This window comes from Centruroides vittatus, unplaced genomic scaffold (assembly GCF_030686945.1).
Source record: "Centruroides vittatus isolate TY-2023 unplaced genomic scaffold, ASM3068694v2 scaffold_324, whole genome shotgun sequence".
Lineage (NCBI taxonomy): Eukaryota > Metazoa > Arthropoda > Arachnida > Scorpiones > Buthidae > Centruroides > Centruroides vittatus.
The window spans coordinates 5,290,597-5,316,781 of NW_027122701.1; the positions used below are offsets into that span (position 1 = coordinate 5,290,597).

At 29.9% G+C, this 26,185-nt stretch overlaps 1 protein-coding gene across 2 annotated transcripts in view; it reads right to left on the reverse strand.

The window, feature by feature from the left end:
- Window positions 1–5,244: 5,244 nt before the first annotated feature.
- LOC136988183 (acidic mammalian chitinase-like) overlaps window positions 5,245–26,185 on the reverse strand; it is a 42,211-nt gene continuing 21,270 nt past the window's right edge. Inside the window, exons 6-9 of one of the 2 annotated variants that reach the window (XM_067286013.1) lie at window positions 17,046–17,175; window positions 14,009–14,176; window positions 6,077–6,196; window positions 5,245–5,521 (exon numbers count right to left, since the gene is read on the reverse strand). In XM_067286013.1, coding sequence (XP_067142114.1) covers window positions 5,390–5,521; window positions 6,077–6,196; window positions 14,009–14,176; window positions 17,046–17,175 — 550 coding nt within the window. In that variant the 3' untranslated portion in view covers window positions 5,245–5,389. The remainder of the gene's footprint in view (window positions 5,522–6,076; window positions 6,197–14,008; window positions 14,177–17,045; window positions 17,176–26,185) is intronic. The other variant, XR_010882729.1, reaches the window with a different exon arrangement.

Genomic DNA, 26,185 nt, shown 5'->3' on the forward strand with positions numbered 1-26,185 from the left:
CTGTATGCAATTTTCTAATCATTCTATGAACAGATTCCTAAGAAACAGCTTGATAGTACCTCAGAAAAATTTGAGAAAATTGGGCATTAAACTTTAAACTCATTAACTTGAAACTCTAACTTAACATTGAGATATTTTTTTACTCCTTAAACTTTGACTTAAGAATTCACTGTATGGTGTGTATATATGTAATATTAGTAAAATTTATGAAAACATTTTTTAGTAAATAAAAAGAGTTTAAATTAAACTTAGTTAAATTTTTCTCAAATTAATGTTTAAATAAATTATTGTTTGATTTAACAGTGTAGAAGATATTTAATTTGCTAACTATTCCATGCAAATTTATTTAAAAAATAGTAATTAAATCATAAAATATGCAGGAATTTTCAATTAAAATTATTTTGGGAAAATTTTTTGATTATTTTAAATTTTCAAAAATGTTATAACAGTAAAAACAGATCATTTATAGACATATAAATTTAATATTATCAAATGAAGTTGACAGAAAAGTTTCTATAAGAATTAAGATAATGAAGTCCAAATATATTCTATAATAAAATTATTATTTAATAACACTATTTTCTTATTCTTTAAACTAGAAAAAAGTTCTTTCTTAAGAACAAATTAGAGTAACTTCTATGCACAGGGGTGTGTATAACAAAAATTCCACACACTTAAACCTTTAACCGGTGCATAAAAACTTTAAAAAAGGAAGGTGTTCAGTAAACGTTTGTTTTTTAAAGTTTTTAAGCACCGGTTAAAGGTTTAAGTAAGTGGAATTTTTTAAAACAAATTAGAGTATTTATCAAACAATTCTATTTTTTTTTTATGTTGTTAAGAAGTAGATCATTATTATAAAACAGAAAGGTATATTATTAATACAATTTTGAGAAAATTAAATGGTGATAAATTAAAATGATTAAAATATAATTAAAATTGTAATGCATGCTTTTGGTAATAAAAAGAATTGAAAAAAATAAAAATAAGAGAAAACTAAAATGACAATAGTAAAATTTAAATCAAACTTAAATATCATTGTCAGGGGTATTCCATAGCTTTTCTTGCTATACTGGCTTTCATGGCTTTCTTAGGTCACAAAAGTATCATTTCTTCCAATTTCATTTTCGTTAGTATAGGTTCTATAGCAAAAGCCAGCAGCTTAACAGCTTCCTTGGAGCAACATTTTGCCAATTATTGAAATTTGTTGACAGAGAGACTAGAGCCATTTTGTGATTTAAAAAACAGTGGAATAAATTCTTCAAAATATACAGTGACAATCAACAAATATGAAATAGATTGCAAATCATTCTGTTGAAATGCATGTTCACAGTTCATAGCTTTTGTAAAACATAGTTCTTCTATAAGTGAAAAAGCTTTCCAACACAAATACCCCTATATTCATTTTTCAGTTTTGTGTATTAATAGATGTTCACTTCAACGATTCTATTAGTTTTAGCTGTTTTCATGTTAATTACATTACTAATTGGGGATTATTAAAATATTTTAGTATCTTTTCAAAATTTCTTCTGATTCTTATGGTCTCAAAACAGAGTATGTTTTCACTATGTAAATATATACATTTGAATTACTTAGAAATTTTCACCAATAGAAAAAATTTATTAAAGTTTGTTGGAGACTGCTTACCAAAAAACTACCTTTGAATTGAATTGAAAATTTAAAGAAAAAAATGAACTTAGATCAAACTTCTAACTTAGAAGGTAATTTTTGGTTTTTAAATAAAATATATAAAAATTTACAATAATATTTTATATTAAGATTTTGAAAACCAAAGATGGTCAATACTCTGATCACTGAATCTGGTTATTATTTTAATAATGAAAAGTTCCACTACTGAAAATGCCCTTTCCAATTCAATGGATGTGGGTGGAATTGTCTTTAATACATTTAAGAGAAGACAGGTGGTGTGAATTTTTCCACCTGTAGCCTGGAAGATTTCTACTTCGTTTTCGAGATGCGTTGTAGTACTTTTGCTCTCAAGTATTGATTTGTCTACCTCAGCTGCTTTAATAGCGGTATCAAGCTTATAGCTCAATAATTTGGCAGTTCGTTTGGCTTTAATAATCAGGTTTATGAATAAAAACTTCATACTTGCATACTTCGTACTCATTTCTATTCTTGCCCAATTTGCACAACCTGGCATAATGCAGTTATTTCAGCTACTGGACATAGTTAAAATTAAGACAGCATTGGTGCAATTATTCAAGATATTACAGGTTCAGACAAGTAAAGAATTTTCAGAGTCCTGCCACAAATACATATTGATTATTGGCAATCTGTGAGATGTCATAACAAGCAAAAATTTAAAAAACTAATATGCAGGCTTAAAATTAATAAATACAATTGTATTCTGACAGTTTGAGTTAACTAGCTGTTACCTGCAACTTCACCCGTGCGGATTTTGCAAGCAAACAGCATTTATATTCAGTATTTAAACAACCATAGTAATTGTTATATAACACCTACCGTGAGAATGATGAGAATCAAACAAACTGTTTTCAATTTGATCAATTTTCTGGAATGTTTACAAACATTCTATAATCGAACCAATATGCAATAACAAATTCAAATTTAAAACGGTTCAAACATTTGGTTGAAAAATTGAAATATATAAAAATATTTATAACGATGTCTGAAATGTTATCAATTTAATACTCCTAAGTATTCAATGAAGACTAAACATAGTTGAAAACAAAAAATCGCATGTAAAATTGTACAGTAGAAGCCATTCTTCAGGTTAAGCCTTAATGCTCTCCCTCTCCCCCACGGGGAATTTCGAAAAATCCCTTCTTACTGTGCATTTTCATGATGTACCCTAACTGTGTACCAAATTTCACCTCTCTAGGTTCAGCGGTTTACTCTGGGCGATGATGAATCAGTCAGTCAGTCAGGACAAGTAATTTTACATATTTAGATAATACTTTCTATTTGCAAAATTTTCTCAACCTTAACACAAAAAAAAGAAAAAAGTGAACTTTTAAGAAATTTGCGGGATTTTCCGGGATGAGAAGAATTTCCCAGGATATTTCCCGGATTAAAAAAACAGCCATATCCTGGGATCTTGTTTGAGAAACCCTAGTGAGCACTGATAGAACACACTGGTTGAATACTTTTCTTTTCAGGAACAGTAGCAGGTTGCTTTTTAGAATTATGCTATTGTGAGAAATTGGACATCAACGTAAACAATTTAACGTCATAACATCAACTTTCATACTTGGGAGTAAGTCATTTGTTGCATTCTCAGCGGTAAAAGCGACACTTTCTCATAACCTTCTGACCCACTATCTTGATTTCTCCAAATCAATATAGTCAGAAACTGCAAGTCAGTTGTTGCCAGTTCCTCAATCAGACCACTCATTTTTTCCCTGTGTTCTAATTTGTGGATACCCTATGCTCTTTGGGATACATCATTTTTGGATACCTCCTCACTTACGGCCATAATATTTGTTGTACGCTCAGAACTGTTCTCCATAACATTCTTCCTTTTTCCACCCAACCAGCTCACATCAGATCAAAATCCTCTACCCTCAGAACATCGCAACCACTATCCTCTGCAAGGTATTTATCTCTGCGCGTATCTCGTGAACTCTCTCTCTCTTGAGAACTGGGAATTTAGACCTATCTACACCTATTTTAGCTCAATTTATTATACTCACTATTGATAAATTGTATACAATGTATTTCCTTGATCTGATGCGAGCCGGTTGTGTGGAAAAAGGAAGAAAGTTCTGGAGGACAGGTTTTGAGTGTACAACAAATATGATGGCCATAAGTAAGGAGATATCCAAAAATGATGTATCCCAAGGAGCACAGGGTATCCATAAATTATAAAACACGGAAAAATGAGTGGTCTGATCGAGGAACTTGCGACGACTGATTAAACTTGCAGTTTCTGGCTATATTGATTTGGAGAAATCAAAATAGTAGGTCGGAAGGTTATGAGAAAGCATCACTTTTACCGTTGAGAACACAGCAAATGATTTACTGTCAGGTGTGAAAGTTGATGTTACAACATTAAATTGTTTACGTTGAAATCCAATTTTTCACACTATTTTTACCAAAAGTACTCCATTCGATCCTAATTCTTCTGTTTATTTCATTCATGATATTGTTATCCATAGCTATTTTTGACCCCGATAGACATAATTTTGTATTTCTTCGATCTCAGTTCAGTTTGTTGTAATTTTCACATATATGAAATAAAATATAGTGTGTTTTGATGTCCCTGCAATGGGGGCATGAAGGTGAGGGGCTGCTGGATCTGGAATATAGAAAATGGTGTAATGTAGCAGTGTCTGTGCAGAGATAGCACAGAATTATCTCAGCAAACCTGGAGGATGCTATTTGTAGGTTCAGTTTTGGAAGGGATGAATGTAATCCTGGCCTTAACTGTAAAGGATAGTAGGCCAGGTCAGGAGTAGGTCCTGATGTCTCGCTTGGTGTGTAGGGAAAGGTCCTGGGGAGTGTTAGTCTGCCAAAGCAAACTGGTAGGTTTGCTGCTGTGGGTTTCATTGTCTACCACTTCATTGATTGGTAATCCTAAATTATTTTTTATTTATGACAAATATTTAATTAGTAGAATGCAATTCCATTCATTCAAATGTTGGTATAAAATTATGCAAATGAAGCTCTAGTTGGGAAGTGTCAAGCTAGCAGTCAAGATTTAACACAATTTGACCCCAAAACTCAAAATAACTGAAACAAATGGAAAAATAAATAACGTAAGTAATGAAATATAACTATAAATCAAAAATTCTCTCTTATTATCTTGCAGCCATACATGATCAAGCTCTTTCATATTTAATCCATCCATCTACAGAGTTCACAACTGATCAAATTCCCATGTGAATTTCCATTCATATTTGGACACTCAGAAGATGGTTGGAGTAAGTCTGAAAGCACTTAGTCAAATATGACAGACATCGTCTATGACTAATTTAACCAGATTTGTATTACAGAGTTAGTTAATTATGCTAATGAAAATTGGTTAAAAGACATTAAAAAGTTTACAAACTTTATAAAGTCTTCATTTTTTAGAAAATAATTTTCATTATTTTTTAATGTTACTTGTGAAGTTAAAAAAAAAACTGGAATTTACTAATAATTCAGTCCTGTATAAATCAAATCAAATAAATGAATAAAAATTTATTAATAATAATGGATTAATACTGTATTTATAATGCCACTCAATTTACAAAATCAAATGTCTTAGAGAATATTAAAAAAGTAGGACAGTGTTTATTTTACAAAACAGAATATTACATTATTTTGTATAACTCATTATTTTACAAAATTATTTACTTTACATATTTTATGATATAAATAGTAATTTTTCATTTTATTTTCAGTTGTTATCAATTTACATAATAATTTATTTAAATATATCTGCTATAGTTCTATGTAAAGGAAATGAAGTTTCATTGTTGCATTTCATCTGCCAGTCATCGTTATTTAAATTATATGTCATTATTCCACCGAAACTATTTCTCTTCACCCATTTAGCCTATTTGAAAACAAAGATGTCAATATTCCATTTATTTCATTGGCAGAATAAATTGTTACTGTATTATCCCTATTAGAAGCCAATGGGGCTTAAACAGTTTTTGTAAAATAGTGTCTGTTAGGAACATTATTTATTGTATAGTATTTTTCTTGTTTGAAGGTAATTTTTTATAGGAAAATATTTCATCGTGATTCTGTCTCTATTTTATCAAAAAAGTACTGCAAATTTGGTCCTCACTGTTGCTATGGGAGCTGTCTATTAATTACATAATGCAGATATGAGTGGATGGATATGCAGGTAATGATTACAATATGTTATAAAGTGTGGGATGTTTACAAAAATGTTATGTAATGCTATGGTATTTAAATCAGCTAGTGTTGTTTGTACCAGTAGTTATTTTTTTCTAAATGGAAACAACTTCTTATATTTGGCTATACATTTTGTTGTCTAGTTTAAAAACCCTAGGCCCCTATCAGGACATTTTTAACTAAAGAAATAGAAAAAGTGTGAGCTTTTAATAGGGATAATACTGTATTTTCTGTTGGAGTAAATTACCTTTTCTGCAACACTTTCTTCATCATCAAAAGACATCCATTGATGTCCTTTATAAGCATATGGAACTCTAGCGAATATATCAAATATTCGATGTGCTCTACTTTGCAAAAAATAACATACCTGTAAAAGAATATATTTTTATTTCTGATCAGTGGAATCAAAAATAATTTACATAAAATTTTAAAGGAAGGTTGTAATTTTATTAGACTAATGAATAAAAAACCTTCATTCCATATCAAGCTATTTTAAAAAAATTTAAAATGTATATATAAATAATTTTCAGTTAACAACAATTAACTGTTTGATTACAGCAAATTTCAATAGAGTCACAAATGTTTTTGGGTTTCAGTTTGTTTTAATTTAGAAATTGATTATATATCCTCAATTTAATGGACTAATTGGGGAAGATATGCATGCTATTGCTGAAAGTCCATTAAATTGAGTGTATTATAAAAATGTACATTAATAAAGAACTTAAAATGTGCAAGATGTGTTAAAATGTTGTTATAATGTATATTATTATTTTATTCATAAATATACATTGAGTAATTATACTTGTTGACTAATTGTTCCAATATTTTAGCATCTATTTGCAAACAAAAAAAAATTTAAATTTTACCTCTAGGACAAATTTTTTGTCTGTTAGATCTGAAGTTCTGTTAAATTGGGGTCTATTGTATATAAATTCTTTGCTATCTATTGTTATAAATGTATATTTAATTTATTGATTTATTTCAATTGTAAATACTTGATTTTTTTTTATGTATGCTACAGTTTTGTAATTTAAAATACCATAAAAACTGGAAAATAATGTAATCACTCACAGACACTTTCCTTACTGGTTCCAGTAGGTAACCACAAACATATATTGGGAAAAAACAAATGTATTTGATCACTTTCGGAGACATTCATCAGGTTATTATATTTTTCCATAAATCAAATGCAATTCATCAAACAAATTTAAAAAAAAAAAAATATATTCTATATGAAATGTAATGATACTCAAATTCAATAAAAATAAAACATAATGTATGTAGTGATGAAATATAATAAAATTTGTAAACTATTGTATGTACACAACTTTCCATAATACAGAGTGCTGTCTGACTGTTACAGCTGTATGCATGAAGTTTTTGCTCTCTTGTGATTTGACTCATTTTTGTTTTCTTTTTTGGAAAATGACACAATTTCCATCTTGGAAAACTTTTTCACCACCATCTCAAGATATATCACCATAAAATGTAAGAAAATGAATTAGAAGTGAAGGAAATGTCTCAGGTGAATCAATGAAATAATTGATCTTGTCTTATATAATTACTAAAAAGGAGATTAATGTTCAAGAAAGAATTAGACTTTTGTAGAAATTACAAGACACTTCAAACTGTAAATTACAAATACTTTTAGAACATTTAGATAGAATGCAAATGTGAATTGAAAATATAGATATTGCATTATAGATTTTGAATCTAGGATCTCTGTTCTTGAAACTGATAGAGAAAAAGATTGCATCAATTTCCATATTTGATTTGTCAATTTTAACAATATGTAACAAGCAATTATTTATTGTGACATTATCACAATGCCAGGCTGCAATTTTTAATTTATTTAATTTTAAATATATGTTCTTCACCTCAAATTAATACTGTAGTGGAAACAGAACCGCTTGGCCACTGGTGGCCAAGCTGTTCCATTTCCTGAACATTGGGAGTTCAGTCGTGAGTTCGCACCTCACCAGGACAGGCTGGCCACGTCATAGTTTTCCAGGTTTTCTCCACATCTGTAATGCCTGAATAGGGCCAGTGACCCTTTAAAAGACCTCCTGGAAGGCATCCCCTAGACAGATTGCCCAAGTGTTGCATTGCCATAACTTAACAAAACAAACAAAAACAATACTGTAGTGTCTTGTCCCTTTACATCATACTTTTCCTCTAACAATATCAGTCATCTATTAACTGCTTTCAGGGGAAGTTTTGAATTGAAATAATGTGACTTCTAGTTTGCATTGGATGTTTGTATATAGTTAATCAGGACTTCCTGCCCTTAAGGTTTCCATATGTGGACTTGGATTTTATCTATCTAACTCCATTTTTGAAATTAAGGAAAGACAGACGACAGTGGGAATTTATAGATCTACAATTTTTTCAAATTGTAGCCCAATAATTTGTATGAAAAGTTAATGAGATTAAAAGGCAAAGAAAAAAATAATGTAATCTCAGGTTTAGAGGATAACAATAAAATGGAAGATAGTTTATTTAAGGTTCAAAAACTGTTTAAAGATAATGTAAGGGTTTCAGATATACACTTCTAGAATTGGAAAATTTAAACCAAATGGAAAAGTTGATTATTTGTGAGTTGTGTAGTTTTGAAGATAATTTAAAAGTGTATAAAAATGTTAGTAATTTAAAAGGTTTAAATATATTCATTAATGATGATAATTTGACAAATACTAGAACTATTAGAAACAAATTAAGGCTTTATAGTAAAGAAATACATTCAAAAGGAGCTAGAAATATTAAATTGTGATATAACAGATTAACTGTAGACAATAAGATATTTGCCTGTAATTATAAAGGTGAAATTTTCCAGACAGATGGAGAACAATCTTTTTTAGGAATATAGTTTACAATGATGACAAATGATAAGGATGATGAATATAAAGTGTTGTACTTGGATGATAAAGATAACATAAAACTTCTATTTGACGATATTGCAGGTTTAAATAATGAATATTGCTTCCCTAATTTTTGGAATTTGATATGTAAAATGGATGTATTCTGTCTAGTAGAAACATGGCATATATCTCCCATAATTAAATCAATGTTTTCTGATGATTATAAAATTTATCATCAGATAGTATATAGCTGTGAGGGACCTGGAAGACCCAGTGTTAGTTTAATTATCAGGCTTAGATTAGATGCAGTCCCTGAAGTTAAACTGATATCTCAGTCACAATTAGTACTGATTTTACAACTAGATACTGAAGAGTTAAATACAGCTAATAGTATTATATATTTACCTGACAATAATTATGATGATGACTTCAAGAATATTTTGTTGCTTATAGAAAATTACTTGCTACATGGAACTAATTTAATCATATGCACAGATTTTAACACTAGAATGGGACATCCCAATTATTTGTCAAGTTTCACTAGTGACCAGCAAATTGCTTTGAGGGCTTCAAAAGATTCTATCGTTAATGATAGAGGAAAATTTCTTAATCATTTTTGTGAGAATAATCTTGTTTGCTTAAATGGTTTATTGCCAGGAGATAAAGAAGATAATTTTACTTACCATGCAACTAAGGGAAGCAGTGTAATTGATTTTGTGAAAGTGTCACAAAAAATATCTCATAATATAAATGATGTGTGTTTATTAGAGATAGGTTCTGATCATTCACCTGTTTTACTATCAATGATCCTCTTGGTATCATTTATAGTTTTTAATAGACAATGTTTTGATAAATGTGCAATATGGAAGGATGAATTTAAATCTCCATTTATTGTTATATTAGATAATGTTTTATCAGATGAATATGAAGGAAACCTCACATCTAAAGATCTAATGGAATATATAGTTACAGCAATGTTCTGGACTTAATTTATAATGTTAAGTCTGTTCCTAGTAAAACCGTATAAGAAATATATGATATGATAGTGAATGTACCTTGAGGAAAATTCTGGAAATTGTTTAAGGTGAAAAAGTTGAATACAGACAAATATTATGTTTTGTATAAAAATTATTTAAAAGAGTATAAACTATTGTGTCAAAAGAAAAAACAGTCTTATTTTTGGAACTTAAATAGGAGATTGATGACACACAATAATTCTAAAATATTTTGGCAAATAATTAATAGCTTTAAATGTAAAAGTGAATTGGGTTATAGTTCAAGAATTCCCTTGGAAAGATGGTTTAATTTTTACACAGCTAAATTTTCTAAAGGTCATTCTTTTATTATTAGTGATGAACAGTTCATGAATGTGTATAAAGTGTTTCCAATAGAGACAGAATGTTTAACAGATTTTTACATTGGAGATAAAAGGGGCAACCAACCACTTGAAAGCTACCAATCATTATTACTAAAAATATATTGTGAACAAAGCATACAAAAAGATTAGTCTTTGCAGGAAAAGAACAAGCATTTTCAATTATACTGTAGTATTAAAACAACTTTTATGTGTGAGGATTATTTGTTTATGGATATAAATTATGTAAAATGATTAATTCTTCAACTGAGATGAGGTCAAAATTATATTTTGACATATAATAGTAGACTAATAATAGATTTTGAGAGAATTTGTATTAATTGTAGTATGCAAGTGTACAGTGGCGTGCCGTGACATTTGATGATAGGGAAGCTGTGTTTCTGTAAGAAGCCGACTTTCAGGGGCAATCAGTTAATTGCACGTCAGTAATAGTCTAGGGTCCACTCATACATGGGTGGTGGCTGTAGAGACGAAGACGGCAAGTAACTGACAAAAACCGTTTATTTTAACATAAAATAAACATACACTATGTACAAAATAGTTTGCTTTAGGACAATCAGCCGTTCGGACGTCCATGAGCGTCGATGTGGTTCTTCGATGGTCGATCGAAGGTGGTCCCGGGACAGTGGCGTTGACGAGTCTGTAAGGCACGGGGAGACTTCGTCCATTGGCGTCGGGGACACGGTCTAAGTCCGAAGTGGCACGGGTTACAGGTTGGCACAATAGACGAGAAATTGTTTTTTTTTTTTTTTTGCGCGTTGACACACGGCGTTTCGGTTATTCGGAACATTAACCGATTGCCAGGTGTCCTCGATTGTCGGAAATTATATCAATCTCCGTTCTTTCTTTCGTCCATTTTGATTGGTCGTTCTCCCTCAATCACGCTTCCCGAGTGGTTGGTCCCTCATTACTAAACGTAACGAGACTCTTACCCGGAGAGTGAGAAAAGTCAAAATCAAAGATGAATTTGATCTTCCACCGATCATAGGACGACTTCCTTCCGTGATTTATGGTTTCTGCCTGGCAGTTTGACATAAACAATGGGTGTCCGACTACAAACGATCTTTTACCTATGTTTTTTTAAACTAATAAATTTTTCTCTAAATTAACCGTTTTTTCGCGTCTTTCGTGACGGGTCAGACCTGTCCGGTACATGACATTTCTATAAAAGTTTTAAACAAATAGTGGAAATGACAAAAACAAACAATTTATGTATTTTAGTTCTAAAATACAAAGAATACATACATAATACAAATTGATATGATACAAACAATGATAGAACAACTTGTTTTTTGAATTTTTTATGAACGAACTCTATTCGGCGATTTTTTCGCAAAGTCGTTAATTATTTTATCATAAAAGTCGCTGGTCGTCGACTCCATCAACGTATTTAAAAGCACTTTTTCTATCGAAAGCAACACTAGCGACAATTTTTCCTCCGACCGAGTGTTCCTGGCCAATGTATGAATTTGCTTCGTGGTCGAAAAAGTCGCGCTCAACAGACCCACCGGTAGATGGTACCGTAAAAATGAATGATATTAAATCATATAATTCTTTTAGTACGTCTTTGTTCGGATCGACATTAATTATAATATGTTTTATGTTCTGAGAGTTAGTTGTCAATATAGTCCGGACACGAATATAAATATTGCGATTCACTACGTAATTTAGATAAATCAAAAAATTTTCCATAAAATTTATTTAATTTAAAGTTTTAAAATACGCTTGGAAAAATTGTTAATAATTTTAAATATTATGAAAAACATCTAAAAGTTATAAAATTCTAAAGATTTTGTCTGAAAATCTGTTCAATATAATTATAATTTTCTTTTAATTATACTGTAATTAAATATAACTTTGCAAAAAAAGTACATAAAAATAACATTGAATACTCTCTACTTTTTAAATCTTAAACAATTCACTCAGTCAGAGAGCTCCCTACCCAGTGGCTAAGGGATGGAAGCGTTACACATGTGTAGTTTCCACCAGCTAAACCGGCTGAGGTTGATGCTCTGTAAAGCGCATGCGCCAATGCCCTCTGGCTGCTTTACACCATTCAGTTATTCACGCCGTGAAAGCTGTCTCGGAAGCGCTTCCATTCCGCCACGGACATTCGAATATACAATAGCAATCTTATCGTTTTTTTCACATAGAGTATAGAATTTTTTAATAAGATACATAATGCAGTTATAATAAAATATTAATTTTAATTAATTCAAAGTACGATAAAATATGAAAATTTATATTTTAGAAAATAAAATTAAGGTTATTGGAAGGTGGATGCGGCGCTTCCACCTCTTCCAATGACGGCACGCCACTGCAAGTGTATGAAACTTGAAAATTTGTATTTTCTTCATTGTGTGAAATTTGAAGCAAGCAGGAAAAAAATATTTAATGAAATTTAAGTCCTGGAAAGATATAATAATTTATTGTGTTTTTCAAAAATTGACTATTATTGTGTATTTTATTTTGTATTATCTTGTACAAGGGGTAAAGTTAGTAATATTTAACAAATTAATATAATTAATTTATTATATTAATTTATTAAATATTACTAACTTTACCCCTTGTAACAAACTAAGGTTGATGCAATAAAGAATTGATTGATTGATTGACTTTCCATAATATGACTGGAGATAGACTAGAAAAAATTAAAATTTTGTATAGACTGTTCCTTTTTATTTTTTTAATTTTTTCAATTAATTGCATTTGATTTATGGAAACATATAATAACCTGACAAAGGTTTCTCAAAGTGATAGGAATCATTTGTTTTTTCTAATAGACATACCTGCTGGAGCCAATGTTAGTGAATGATTAAAAATATCAATAGTTTTACAATAAATCAAATATGTTTTTATTCCTCTTTAGTCTAACTTTATTTAATAGCTATTTTTACCATATTCTTGCTGCGAAAAATTACATATTAACAATAATAATCATTTATTCAACTGTGTATTGTGTTTGTGTTTATCAAAGTGCCCATTAGTGGCCTAGTGGATAAAACCACCAAACACCAATAGTCGGTCAGTGAGTTTGTGCCCAACCAATGAACTGACCACTGAATTTTCTGGTTTTTTTCCACGTCTGGTTTTTTCCACATTTTCCACATTTTGTGCTTAAGGGCCAGATTTTGTGCATGAAGAGAGCTTCTTTTCATGCACAAAATGTGGCTTATTTAAAAACTCAGAAACTGGAAAATAAATCAATAGAGGAAGATAATCTTAAAGTTCAATGTTCTATTCTAGAATGTTGAAACTGTATTTATGATTTTTTTACCTGAAGTTGGCATATAAGTTAGACTGAAAATGTTTGTCAAGTCATTAAATATCTTTGATGGAATTTATTAAACTTTAACGCTGTCTTCTTCTATTAAACATGGTTAATTTGCTTTGTATTAAATTATTCTCTAATGAATTTCTGATCAATGTAAAAATGTTAGTAGCACCAAACTCAAATGCTGTACTACTAAGTTGTTATTTCACTTTTATCAGTTAGTAACAGACAATTGATAACAAGACTTATAAATTATCTTAATTGTTTCCAAGTCTGGTTTATAGTCCAAAAGTACTTGGTGTTTTATTTTATGAGATTTTTTTATTTTGTTAAGTTATTTGTAATGATTCCAGTAAAGCAGTTTAGGTATGTATTTAATAAGTTGGAGTTGTTAATAAATTTATAACACCATTGATAATATGATAAACAATTCAGCACAGATCTCCAGGATAAATTATTGTAATTTTATATTCCAAAAATGATAAAAGTACAGAAAAATTTTGACCAATTTTAAGAGTTCTCATTATAAAATACATTGTTTTCTGTGAAAAACTAATATCAATAAAGTTTTCAATACAATCCATCATCACATCAAAGTTTCATTTCTTACTTTATATAAAGTTCTAAATATTTTCAATTAAATAAATTATTTATATTTAGAAAAGTCCTAACCTTACTGTAAGGTAAGCGTCCAAAGCCTAAACCAGGTCCTTTTGCAGGAGCATCTATTCCATGTGCATAAGTAGATGCAAGATTAAATGTTTGGGCATGAGTAGAAATTCCAATCATAATTTTTTTTCGTGGCATTCCAGACAAACTCCAATATCTTGCTACCATATCCTGAAATAAAATAATGGAAATGACACAAGTAATTTGTATAATTCAAAATATACATCTTAGCAGAATTTATTTTTAAGCTGTTTTTATAAATATAGCAGAGCTGTCTATAAATTATCATACATAAGGCAGATATGGATGGGGTGTGAAGGTAATTGTTATAATATGTTAAAAGAGATGGAGTTGTTTACAAAAATGTTATATAATGCTAGGATCTTTAAATAGACTTGTGTTGCTTGTTAATTAAATATTTATAGATTAAGCTTACTGGCAGCTTTTTTGCCAAATGGTGATAACTCAGAATAAGTTTTGTTGTCTAATTTGTCAAAAAATGAACATGAAAATATAAAAATATAATGTTTAGTACCCTGTGCCTCGTATTAGTCTTTACTACAGGCTGTCCAAAAGTCACTGTGCAGTGAGAAACTTGTAATGACATTAAAGTTATATGTTTGGAATTGTATACGAGACCTGTAAGTTGCGTGTCTCTAATTTTCACTTTGCAGTAGGTGGCATTACTGCTTGCTCATGGATGTTCTGGTTTTTGGACTACAGTTTTTAGAAGACTTCTTTGACAATCATATAATCTCCCATGGAATCTGTCCTGCTATGTCTCTGAGAGACATTTTCAACATTTGCTGTAGGAAAAGCTGCAATACTATATGTAAAACTTCACTTTTATTAAAACTTTACTTAAACCTTTTCCATTCTATAGTAACTTTTCTGACAACTTATACAATTAAGGATGTTGATCGAGGATATGCATTACATAATTTTAGAGGTGGATACATGCGACATCATTACCAGGGGATGGGATGGTAGTTGAAAAGTATAAAAATAATGCTCTAATTTATGGATTCTTCCAGATAATTAAGTATTTATAATAGACTACTATGTTTGTAACTGATATATAAATGAAATGATAACTGAATAATTTTGTTAATGATAACATAGTAACTCTAACTGAATGATTTATAACTGAAACAAGATAATTTATCATAAAAATGCAAACTATACAGAATTTGAAATCTTAAAAGGAAACTGAAATCATTTTCAAATTTTAATAACAAGCCTGTGAGTACACTTCTTCAGTTCTCCTTATAGAAATTATACTCCTTGTTATTTGTTTATATTAGTTTATTGCATATTGTTTAATTGTATAGAGGATTCAGAAATTTCCAAAACTCATAAAACTTATTAATGATTTAAATTGATATAGAAAAATGCAAGTATTAAATTTTATTATAGTTTTGTTGGATAAAGAATGGATTTGTTTCAAAAGATAACACACAATGTATTTTTGAAAATTCATTCATTAACTTTAGTTAATACAATATAATGTATTTATGAATTAAAGACAATAATAATTGTAATATATTTATATTCATCATTTAAAATAATTTATTTTAATAATTAAAATATCAAGTTTACTTTTTAGTTGACTTTAGTTTAGTTGACTTTCGACAAAATGAGTTATCATTCATAAATAAAATTAATCTATATTATTATCATTAGATAATGTCAGAAAATATATTATTATACAATTCAAATGCTTATAATTTTAGGTGATTTGTTTTAAATTTGCTAAAAGATAACAAAAATACAACTAAAAATAATTGTTTTGATAATATGTGAGATCTGAAAAGTTATTTGAAATCTTTTTGTAACTGTATATCTTTATCATCTTTCTATAATTTGGATGATTTGTTAAAATTTATTAACATTTCTTTTGAATTACAATAGCTGTATTTTTTTTATCATTGCCTAATGATAAAAAAAAAATTGAACTTTGAATTGAAAAAATTGCTTGAAAATATATGCATGAATTGAATGAAATTTTATATGTGAGTAATATGACATAGTAAAAGATATATGAATAAATTAAATATTCAGTTTATTTGAAAATATGATTAGCTTATTTTGCAAAGAGATTGTAAGTTTAAAATCATAAATTTCCACAAGAGAAAGAATAAGGATATAAAATTTATCAGAATAGTTTAAAAAGAAAACAGACAAGATTTATGAAAATATTTTGAATCATTAAAATATATTGTTGCAATCTTTTATCATTTTTCAAAATTTCCCATACACATTTGAATAGATTCACTTTGGGTCTATGGTTCTCTCAGTAAGCAAAGATGGGTCCGACCTCTGATTGTAGAGCAATCAGAAGCAACTGGAAAAACTGAATTAGGTTTTAATGGAAATAAAATGAAAATTGATTGCATTCCTAAAATGCACTTGAGACTTCATTACCCAAGAGTGCTGAGTAGTCAGAGATCAGAGATCCAAACATTTTCTTTATTTGTAATTTTGTCTAGTATTCATTACATTTATCTGATGAAAAAAAGAATGCCTATTTAATTTTTCATTACACTGAATTCAACTTGAAAAAATAAAGTAGCACAGTACATGCTGGTGTATAAGATAGTATTTTTCAGGAAGAAAAATACTATCTGAAAATGGGGTTTATCTTATATGCCAGTAAATATATATAATATATTTTTATTTAGGAAATGCATAGTTGTTGCAAAGTTGTTGTTGTTTGTACTTGAATATTCTTTGTTACACATAAAAATATGGTGCAATATTATTTCAACTGAACTATATAAATAAATTATCCTGATTAAATTTGAGTAGCTTTGTGATGTTTATGTGATCGTGCAAAGAAATTAAATTAATAATACAGTTGAACCTCCAATAATGACCACCTCCCATGGTCACTTCTAAACAGTGACCATTTTTTCAGAAACTTTTTATTTAAACAAACAAAAACAAAAACAAACAAAAAGTAAAAACAGCCATTCTAATTTATTGTAAAATATACAGTTTTTTATTGAAAAATATTTTAATTTTTTAAAGATAAACTTACCACATTTAAAGTAAAGTGATGTCCCGTGCTACTTGGCCTTCTGTATAATGCACTGTGATGATGTGTATAACTTAATCCAGGATGGTAATAATGAAAATCATAAGAGAGCAAATTAACAAAATCCACCACTCTGTTAATAAAAAATAATGAATTCAATTTTATAGTGATTTAAAAGTATTTTAAATTTTAAAAATTTAATTCTTAATCACTTTTTATTAATTATTGAATAATTTAGTAAAACTTAATATTGGTATGTTATATATTGACTCTAGATTGCAGTCATCAAGATTATTTAGATCTAAAATATTCAGTTTTAGATCACAATAATTTTGATATTTCTCCAAAAAATCCAGAGACAAGTTGCTTAACTTTCCCAGCAACTTTTAAAATTTTGATGGTGCCATCTGTTGTTATATTTTATTTTAAAAATTTTATAATAATTAAAAATATAACAATGACAAAAAGCTTAATTTTGAGGGTAGGGATGGGTTTTATAAAAAAATTGTAAATACTAATAATGAGTTAAATCATCGTTAAGTCTGACTCTACTCAAGATATTACATTTAACTCCCTTTATCTCCCCATCCCCTCTTCTTTTAACCACCAAAATTTAACAGCATCAATTTCCCTAATACATAAACCTCCCTACAAAATTTCAGAAATTTTCAACAAAAAGTACAGGAGTAATAATTATTAAACTTCAAAGAGGGTGAACAAAATTGTGCCCTCACTCACACATACTCACACATACCTATACATACAGGAAAAAAAAAACCCCAAAGATTTTTTCATCTCTCAATGTTTCAGGGTTCCTCAGTCTAAGAATGTAAAAATCTTGGGGGTCATTTTTGACCAATTGCCATACTTTCCCTCTGTTATATATAACAGCAAGGAAAGTAAAAAAAACAAACTTACTACTGTATATGAATAGAAATACTCTATTCATGTTTGCCATCAGGGATTTGAAGCAGAGATCCTGATCATGGCTAAGCTACAGTGAAAAATGGAAGTTCTGACTGGCTCCAGTTCCAAAGCCCTGTCTGTTATAATAATAAATTGGAGTATTTATTGAAAATATTCAGTTTTTTTTTTTTAATATCAGGACTTCCCCTTTTGTTTTGTTTGATTGGAAGACAAGATCCAAAGTAAAAACTAGTACTGGCAAAAACTGAAAATTTGTGAAATCAGTTAACTAGTTTTCAACAAAATCAGTTTCAGTAAAACCCAGTTTATAAATATCAGATGCCAGACTAGTTTCAAAACAGTTCATTTGGACAGTTCATACTGAATGTTGAATTCAGTAGAATTAACAATGAATTGATAAAAGTCTCTTTAAACCGAACAATTGCTTTAAACGGTAGACTATCTCTACTGTTTAAAGCAATTGTTCAGTTTAGAGACTTTTATCAATTCAACATATTGTGCAGCTGTCATTACAAAATTCAATAAGAATTAACATTTTTATTTATTGCATCTTATTAATAAAGTACTACAGTAACAGTTTGCATTACATTGTGACATTTTGATTATGTTCTTGTCTGGATATTCAAATATACTGTGGCTACATGTCTTCCTGTTTATTTTGTGATTGTGAGATGATAAACTTTGTAATTCATTCAAATTTGTGTGTTATTTGTGAGAAATTCAGAAGTAACTTACATACTTATTGTCTTGGAGAATAAATGAGTAATTACTATGATAATTTTCTTAAAAATTCACTAATTCTAGTTGCTAAAGTATATATTGGCAAATAATATAAGTGACAAAAGATCTAATAAATCACCTTTTTTTTGAAGCTCTACTGTTTGCATGTATGTGTTCACTCTACTCCATGACACTTTCATGAAAATGCTCTTACACTATCACAGCAAAATAACAGCAGATTCCCTGTTTGCTTAGTATGAGGCTATGTGTGTTGCCAGACTGCATATTACAGAACACACTGGAATGCTTTTGTTTCTTGTACTGCATTTATGTATTGGTCAGTATAACATCTGTCTCATTATTTAATTCTTAGACCTTGTAAATGTAATTTTACTCTGAAAATTATTTATGTTTCTCAAAGTAAAATTCACATTTACTGCACTAGAAAATAAAATAACCAAGATAAGTATGAAATCTTATGAATTTTCTATTATGGAACAACTTGTACTTTCCCACAATAAGCTCACATTTCACAATTAATTTTTGAAGTATGATTTATTATTGCATTAATTATTCGTATTAAGTTTGAAAATTGAAGTTTTTGTGAATGAACTAAAATTTGCAATTTATCTTTAGATGATTGCTTTTTATGTTGTAGACAGGACCAATTGTATAAAGACACTTAAATTGTATAAATGTACAGATTTATATTAAATATTTATCTGTATACAAAATAAATTAATATAATTCAGTTAATATCAAATTAAATATGTTTACAGTCAAACTTTGATATAATACCACCATTTGTTCACCTCTGAAATTGGCATTAAATTGAATAAACTGAAGAAATTCAAACAATAACAATTACATAAAATAATAAACTCTACACAAATGAGTTTGAAAGTCATGTGATTTGATGAGCAATGCAACTCACAGAGTGACTTTAGTAACTCAGAGAGACTGAAACATGCTCTAAGATCTGTTCATGAGTATTCATTGACACTCTGAGAGTGGTCAGTATATGAGGGTGCAAATCAAGATCTGACTATATTCATTTTGTCATTGTCAGGGTGGAGCTAACTTTCTAGGAGTCCTGAACTTAAGGTTTCTTTAGAGCTGTTTTTAAAATTTTAAAATAAATTTAAAGAAAAGGACATTTTATATATTCAGTAATATTATCATAGGCGTAGCTAGGGCAGGGCGGTGGGGGCAGCCTGCCCCGGGTGACACCCGGTAGGCCTGTACCTAAAAGTAAAAAAAAAAGGGGGTCAACAGCTTGCCTCCCATGACAGTTTCTTCGCTACGAGGAGACACCACGAGAGCTCACACCAGCTGAAAATCTTACTGTGATTTATTCTATAAATCTAAACTCATACATTGCGACATCGCATATTGAATATAGCATTCAAGTTGCTCGAGTGCGAAGATATTACAATTCAACAGTGTTTTATAAAAGAGTTAAAAAGGGTGACACCACAATATCCACACTGGGTGTCACCCATGCTAGCTACACCACTGATTATTATTAACTGTTATAAACCAGGGGTTGTAGCACTTTCTAACACACTCTAAAATCCTAAGTAGAAAAGATTTTTCTATAGTATAACTACAAAGCTAGATTTAGTTATGTTACATGATAATGGGAGATATTGACATGAAGTGCACCCCCTAAATGAAATTCTTGGATCTGCCTCTGTAAACATTAAGTTAATTAAGGAAAGCATTAAGTAGTTATAAGTTAGGTGGCCAGTGGCCACATTATAATTATTTTTCAATTTTAACAAGAAATTTCTATATTGGTTTTGTTTTACATTTCTATGTTCTGTTGCTTATTTAAGAATGGCATACTTTTCATGTCTTGGGACCCTGGGTTCAAGCTCTATTTACCCTTATATAGATCCACCACTGTATTTTGCAGTATTTGATAATGTAAAATACTTGTCTTTCTGATATTGCTTATATCTTTATGCAGGCTTCATTCATTGTTTTTAGCATATATTTCCGCTCTGAAGAGTACTTAATTTTTCTCCCTTTCAGATTTGTAACGAAAATAATTTTCATATTATCTAGAATAAGAGTAGTTTGCTCTAAACCAGCTACCGTCCTTGGGGTCGGTAAATGTATGGGGGCGAAAAGAAGCACGTGGGCGCTGGAGGCAAAGCCTTGACCAAAAGGTGATCATAGACGAGGGTTTGAGTCGCTGATATTTTCCTTTCCTGTTAAAATGGGTAAGAAGAAAATCGTGTTTAATGGTTTTTAGATGCGGAGAATAATGTATGGTAAGGATACAAAGTGTGAGGATCGAAGAAAAGCTTCTCTAAGATTATTTCCAAACCTTCTTCATGCAGGGGAAAATGGGTTGGGGCGTTGGGAAATAAGTGTGAATTAAGTGGGTGGTGGTTCGAAAAAGTTTGGGAATCACTACTCTAAATTAATCTAATCTATTGTGACTCTACAAAGCCATGAAATTTTCTTCCTAAAATCCATTGCTAATTCTTATATTTTGTTCTTCATTACTTGTTAACTACAGATAATGAAGAACTTTTTAAATTTGATGTAAAATATTCATAAATACTGTAAGTTAAAATTAAGAAAAAAGTATTACTTTTTACTAATTAATTATTTATAGTTTATGAATTTGAATACGATTGAATTTATTATTTAGAAGTTTTCTCGAAACCCTGAGTTTCGGAAATAATGAATTCCTAAACTGTGTCCGAAAGTCGAGCAATAGAGTCGCACGTCGTGAAGAAATTTCTATTCTTAAAGAACTAAAAAGTAAAATTATAACCTATTAAGTTAGGAAAGTTTTATTTTTCTACAATTAATGTGTTGCAATGTATTAGAACGAGTCAAATGAAAGTGAGTCAACGCAATTTATCAGTGGCGTAGCGAGGGGGTTTATCATGCACCGGGCGCCACTCGCAGAAAGGCGCCCAAATGGTCTCCAAGACAAACTATATGTGTTTCTGGAGGGGGAGAGAGGCGCCAGTTATGTTCGCTACGCCACTGCAATTTATACGCAAACTATTGCCTAAAAGTTAAAAGTAAAGACCACCGTCATTGAATCATTTGTCCCATTGCGTAACGAGTCTGGTCCTTTGGTTTCCGCTTCAGGAAGTCCGACCACCACTTTCCCATTCCAGGCAAACCTCTGATGATAGTTTCCTTTGAATTTTTGTTATCATACGCTCACCCAAGGTAGTATTAAATGAATGAGCATAGACCATGTGGCCGGCCGAGCGGTAAAGGTGGCAGCCTACCGCTCTGGGGGACCCGGGATCGAATCCGAACGGGTCGAATAATCCCCAGGAATTTTTCGGGGGGTGGTCCGTTCGGATATGTCGGGCCCCGTCCCTCACCACCCGGTCGCCCCATTGTGGGCCTGGCCGAACCCATAATGGGCCTACTAAAAGAGGCCCTCTTAGTGCCCACAGGGCGGAAAGAGTTAAAAAAAAAAAAAAAAGACCATGTGGCCGGGAACTTCGTCGTCTTAGGGGTTCATCTAACTGCTCGTTACTAATATGCTGGGGTCTGTGAATTATTGTAAACGTAATTAAATGAGAGGGAGTTTTCCTAAACTACATCATTGTACACAGCAAGGAGGAAAGGGTTTCAAAAGTGGCTTAAAAACTGTATTCTACATGTAAGTAATGTAAGGTCCCTTAAAAGAAACCAGCGTTACATTTTTTTTCACTTGACTATTAGTGAATGAAAAATAAACTAATAAACGGACTCAGTTCGGTGAAAAGGATAAATGTTCCAAAAAACAAGCTATTATTAATTTTAGTTTTTTTGTTTTTAATTTTAATAATATTTTCATAAATTAAAATGAAGTTCTAATGTATATCACATCAGCATAGTTTTATCAGAAGAATGACAAATAACTACAAAATTGGTAGAATGGCCATCGAGACACTTGAATAGTGTGTGAGAATACGATTATATTGTTAGTATGATAGAGACCAAACTCAGGAACGAAACACTTGAGGACTTGAGGGGGAGTCACGCCACTAAAAAAACATATAACTTATTTTTTCGGAATTAGGAAAAATACAGCAATATAAAGAAGAAGAATTGGGGAGAGTCTAATACAGTAGAGCATCGATTATCCGACTCAGTTGGGGACTCGGGTTGGTCGGATAACTGAAAATTCGGATAACCGAAAAGTATGAAAAAATACACTATTAGTATAGTGTATTAGGCCTGGTTTAAATACTAGCCTCCCTTTCATGGTCGAGCTAGTGCTGCCAGCTAAAACATGCAAAAATTTAACAAAAATAATATTAATGTAGCCAAGACAACCAAATATTGTAGCGCCATATCACTAGCGGACATTTGAATTTGCCGACTAGAACGCGGTCGGTTAACCGATAAATCAGTTAATCGGGGGGTCGGATAATCGATGCTCTACTGTACTTTATATGAATCATCGTATCAGTCAATTCCCCAGTAATAAATGTCTAAATATGGCCCTAACCAAACTTAAGGTAGTATAAGAAAGAACACTTTAAATTAGGCAGATGATGATGATGATGATGACTGTAGTAGTATAAATTCATAGCCTGTGCACTGAAATAGGCTTATATCAATATATACACGTATAATCGAGATAATGAGCTGCTTTTTTTATTTTTATATAAATCTATAAAAAACTTGCTAAATTTATCGTCTAAAATATGATTTCAAATAATTAAACATTAGTTTATCATATGAACTTTTAACAAAATTAATTAGACTAAAATGAATTATTTTTCAGTATCAAACTAGAGAAATATTTAAATTCCCAATTTCGAGTATCAGATTAATATTGATGATGACGTAGACAGTAATTTTATAAACTTTAAATGTCTTGTTAAATACTGTATTATTTAATTCAAATTAATAATTTATGATAGGTATATTAATATTAAACATAATTATTCAGTTTAAACAGCGTTAAAAATTTTTAAATCCGTATAAAAATTGAGACAACGCATGCGATCTCATGTTTAATTAGAGATTTTGAAATTTGCTAAATTAATTTTATAACAAACTAAAAAGTATTGCTAAAAATTATACTAAAATCAAAAGTTACCATTTTTATAACTAATGCATTTAATATCGGTATATATATTGTACAATACTGTATTACTGTGATTTTTTAGTACGCGCCTAGACTCCTAGCTCTGTTCATCACTTACTTTGGTTTCAGTTTTAAAAGTTTAATTATATATTATAATTTAAAAATTGTAAATATGCTTCTGTTCAAAATATGCTTCTAATGAAACAAATCCTGTAAATTAGCCAATGTATTTTAGGACACTAAATGTTAGGGGGAGGAAAATGTAATTATTCTACTGTATATATTTTGTTGTTTTGTGTAACTTGAGTAACCCATTGAGGCCAATAAACTTGCAGTAAGTTTAACTTCACTTTCATGATTTATGATCTTTTGTTTAGTTGGAATGCAGTCATAAGGAAAAGTAAGAATACGTAGTTTACTGCAATAAAATTATATTAAATATAGGTAAACTGTTATTTCCTTTTATATTCTTCAACAAAATACTATATTCGAATGCGTGATAAAATGTTATATTCGCAGATTTGAGAATAATGAGTGTTCAGTATGAATTCGAAGCGGGTTAATTGAGAGAAATGCATACGTTACGTGACTTCATATAATGTATTTTAAATGTAATGTTCTAAAAAAGATGTAATCAATATCTAAATTAAATATACAGTTTCATCAAGTGACAAGTTTGGAGCTGAAGTAAAGGAGCTGTTACACTATGATAAATTATTAATTTTTAATCGAATTTTAATAAATTTTGTTAAGGAAACGCTTGAGTGTGATTCTAATTTTGCAACCAATTAGTTTTTAAAAATTCTAATCTTTTAGATGATCGAGATACATGAACCTGTTTAAAACTTATTGCATTAGTGTTTTCCAATTATTTCTCTAGCCATCCGTTAGAAACGCTATCATTTATGCTTCCTGCACTTCCTCTCATTATTGTTCCATTTGAGAATCTCTGTGTCAAGGACGACTGCATTTAAGCTAATATTATACATTTGGGTGAAGCATAAAATATTTCAAAATTTTAAATTTATTAAATGAAAAGTTATCTTTTAATCTGTTTTATTCTTTCAATCTAAGAGGAAAATGTGATTACAACATAAAAAGTAAATTCATAAATCATCTCATTTTTATCCTATGGGGAAGTAGCAAATTTAAGAAATACAAACCTGAGTGAATTTACATGTTAATTATGTAACTTCATACGGTTTTATAGGTTAATTTTTAAAATATAAACATTAGATTGTTAAAAAAAAAAAAAAACTACAATGATATGCGATATTAAACTTATATTTTGAAAAAGGAATGAGATATAATAAACTAGAAATTTCTAAATGTTTATTTTCAATTAAAACTTATTATTATTATTATAGATTTTGAGAAACAATGTTTTAAGAATGTGAAGCATTGATCACGTGTACAGTTTTTGAGTCACTTTTGACCCTCCTCCAGTTGTGTACAACGATGTAATCGTGGTAAACCTCTGCCCTTTAATTACGTGTACAATAGTTCACGAACTCCTCCCGACATTGAAGAAAAGACTTTAAAAAGTTCTGCAAATATTTTCTGATAGTTTATTCACACGACTAGTACGTAGGCTTATTCATATGACTATAAAAAAAGGCAGTTCCTCGATCACCTTCCCTGCACTTTTCGCGACCCCCCTTAAACTGTAGCCTATATGTAAATAATGGGCTGTTTAGTTAAATATTAAATTATTCAATTACTTTTTAATCTTTTTATACTAATTTATCAGTACATTTATTTTAATGCTTAATATTTAAAAAGAAACCCTGTTTAAAAGTCGACATTGTGTATTATCAGTTCGTTGTCATAATGTTGAAGTGAGATCTGATGAAAATTGATAAGAATTCTGTGTAGGATCAAATTGTACTTTTTAAATATAAATAAGTATTGGATGATATTTTACATATTAAAACTCGATATACTAATTTATAAGTTACATTTAAATTAAAAACGAGTCTTGTATTAAATTTTATGTGAGATAAATGCAAATTTATTTACGAAATTTTCGTCCATGTTTAGTGATATTTTAAATTCTATATATTATCAATATACATTTTTATTGTTTTTTAAACGTGAAATCGTTCAATGTTCTACATCGTGGATAAGGTCAGCCTTAGCCAGAAGGCAAAACCTTCGCGCCTCTCAAGATTTACTCGACTATCAGCAAGAATCATTAGTGATCCAGGAACTACCGATTGAAAAACGCTATTTTGATTATAGTTTTTTTTGTTTTTGTTTATGCATTTAATTTTTATGTATTTCAATCCATATTATGAATATTTATATAGTTGTGTTATAAATTTATTATTTGCACTTTCATAGTTAATCGAAATCAACATGTTATTAACGCGGATAAAATAAATACAAAATAAAGATAAACAAGATTATCAGGAATCGTACTTCTACAGTT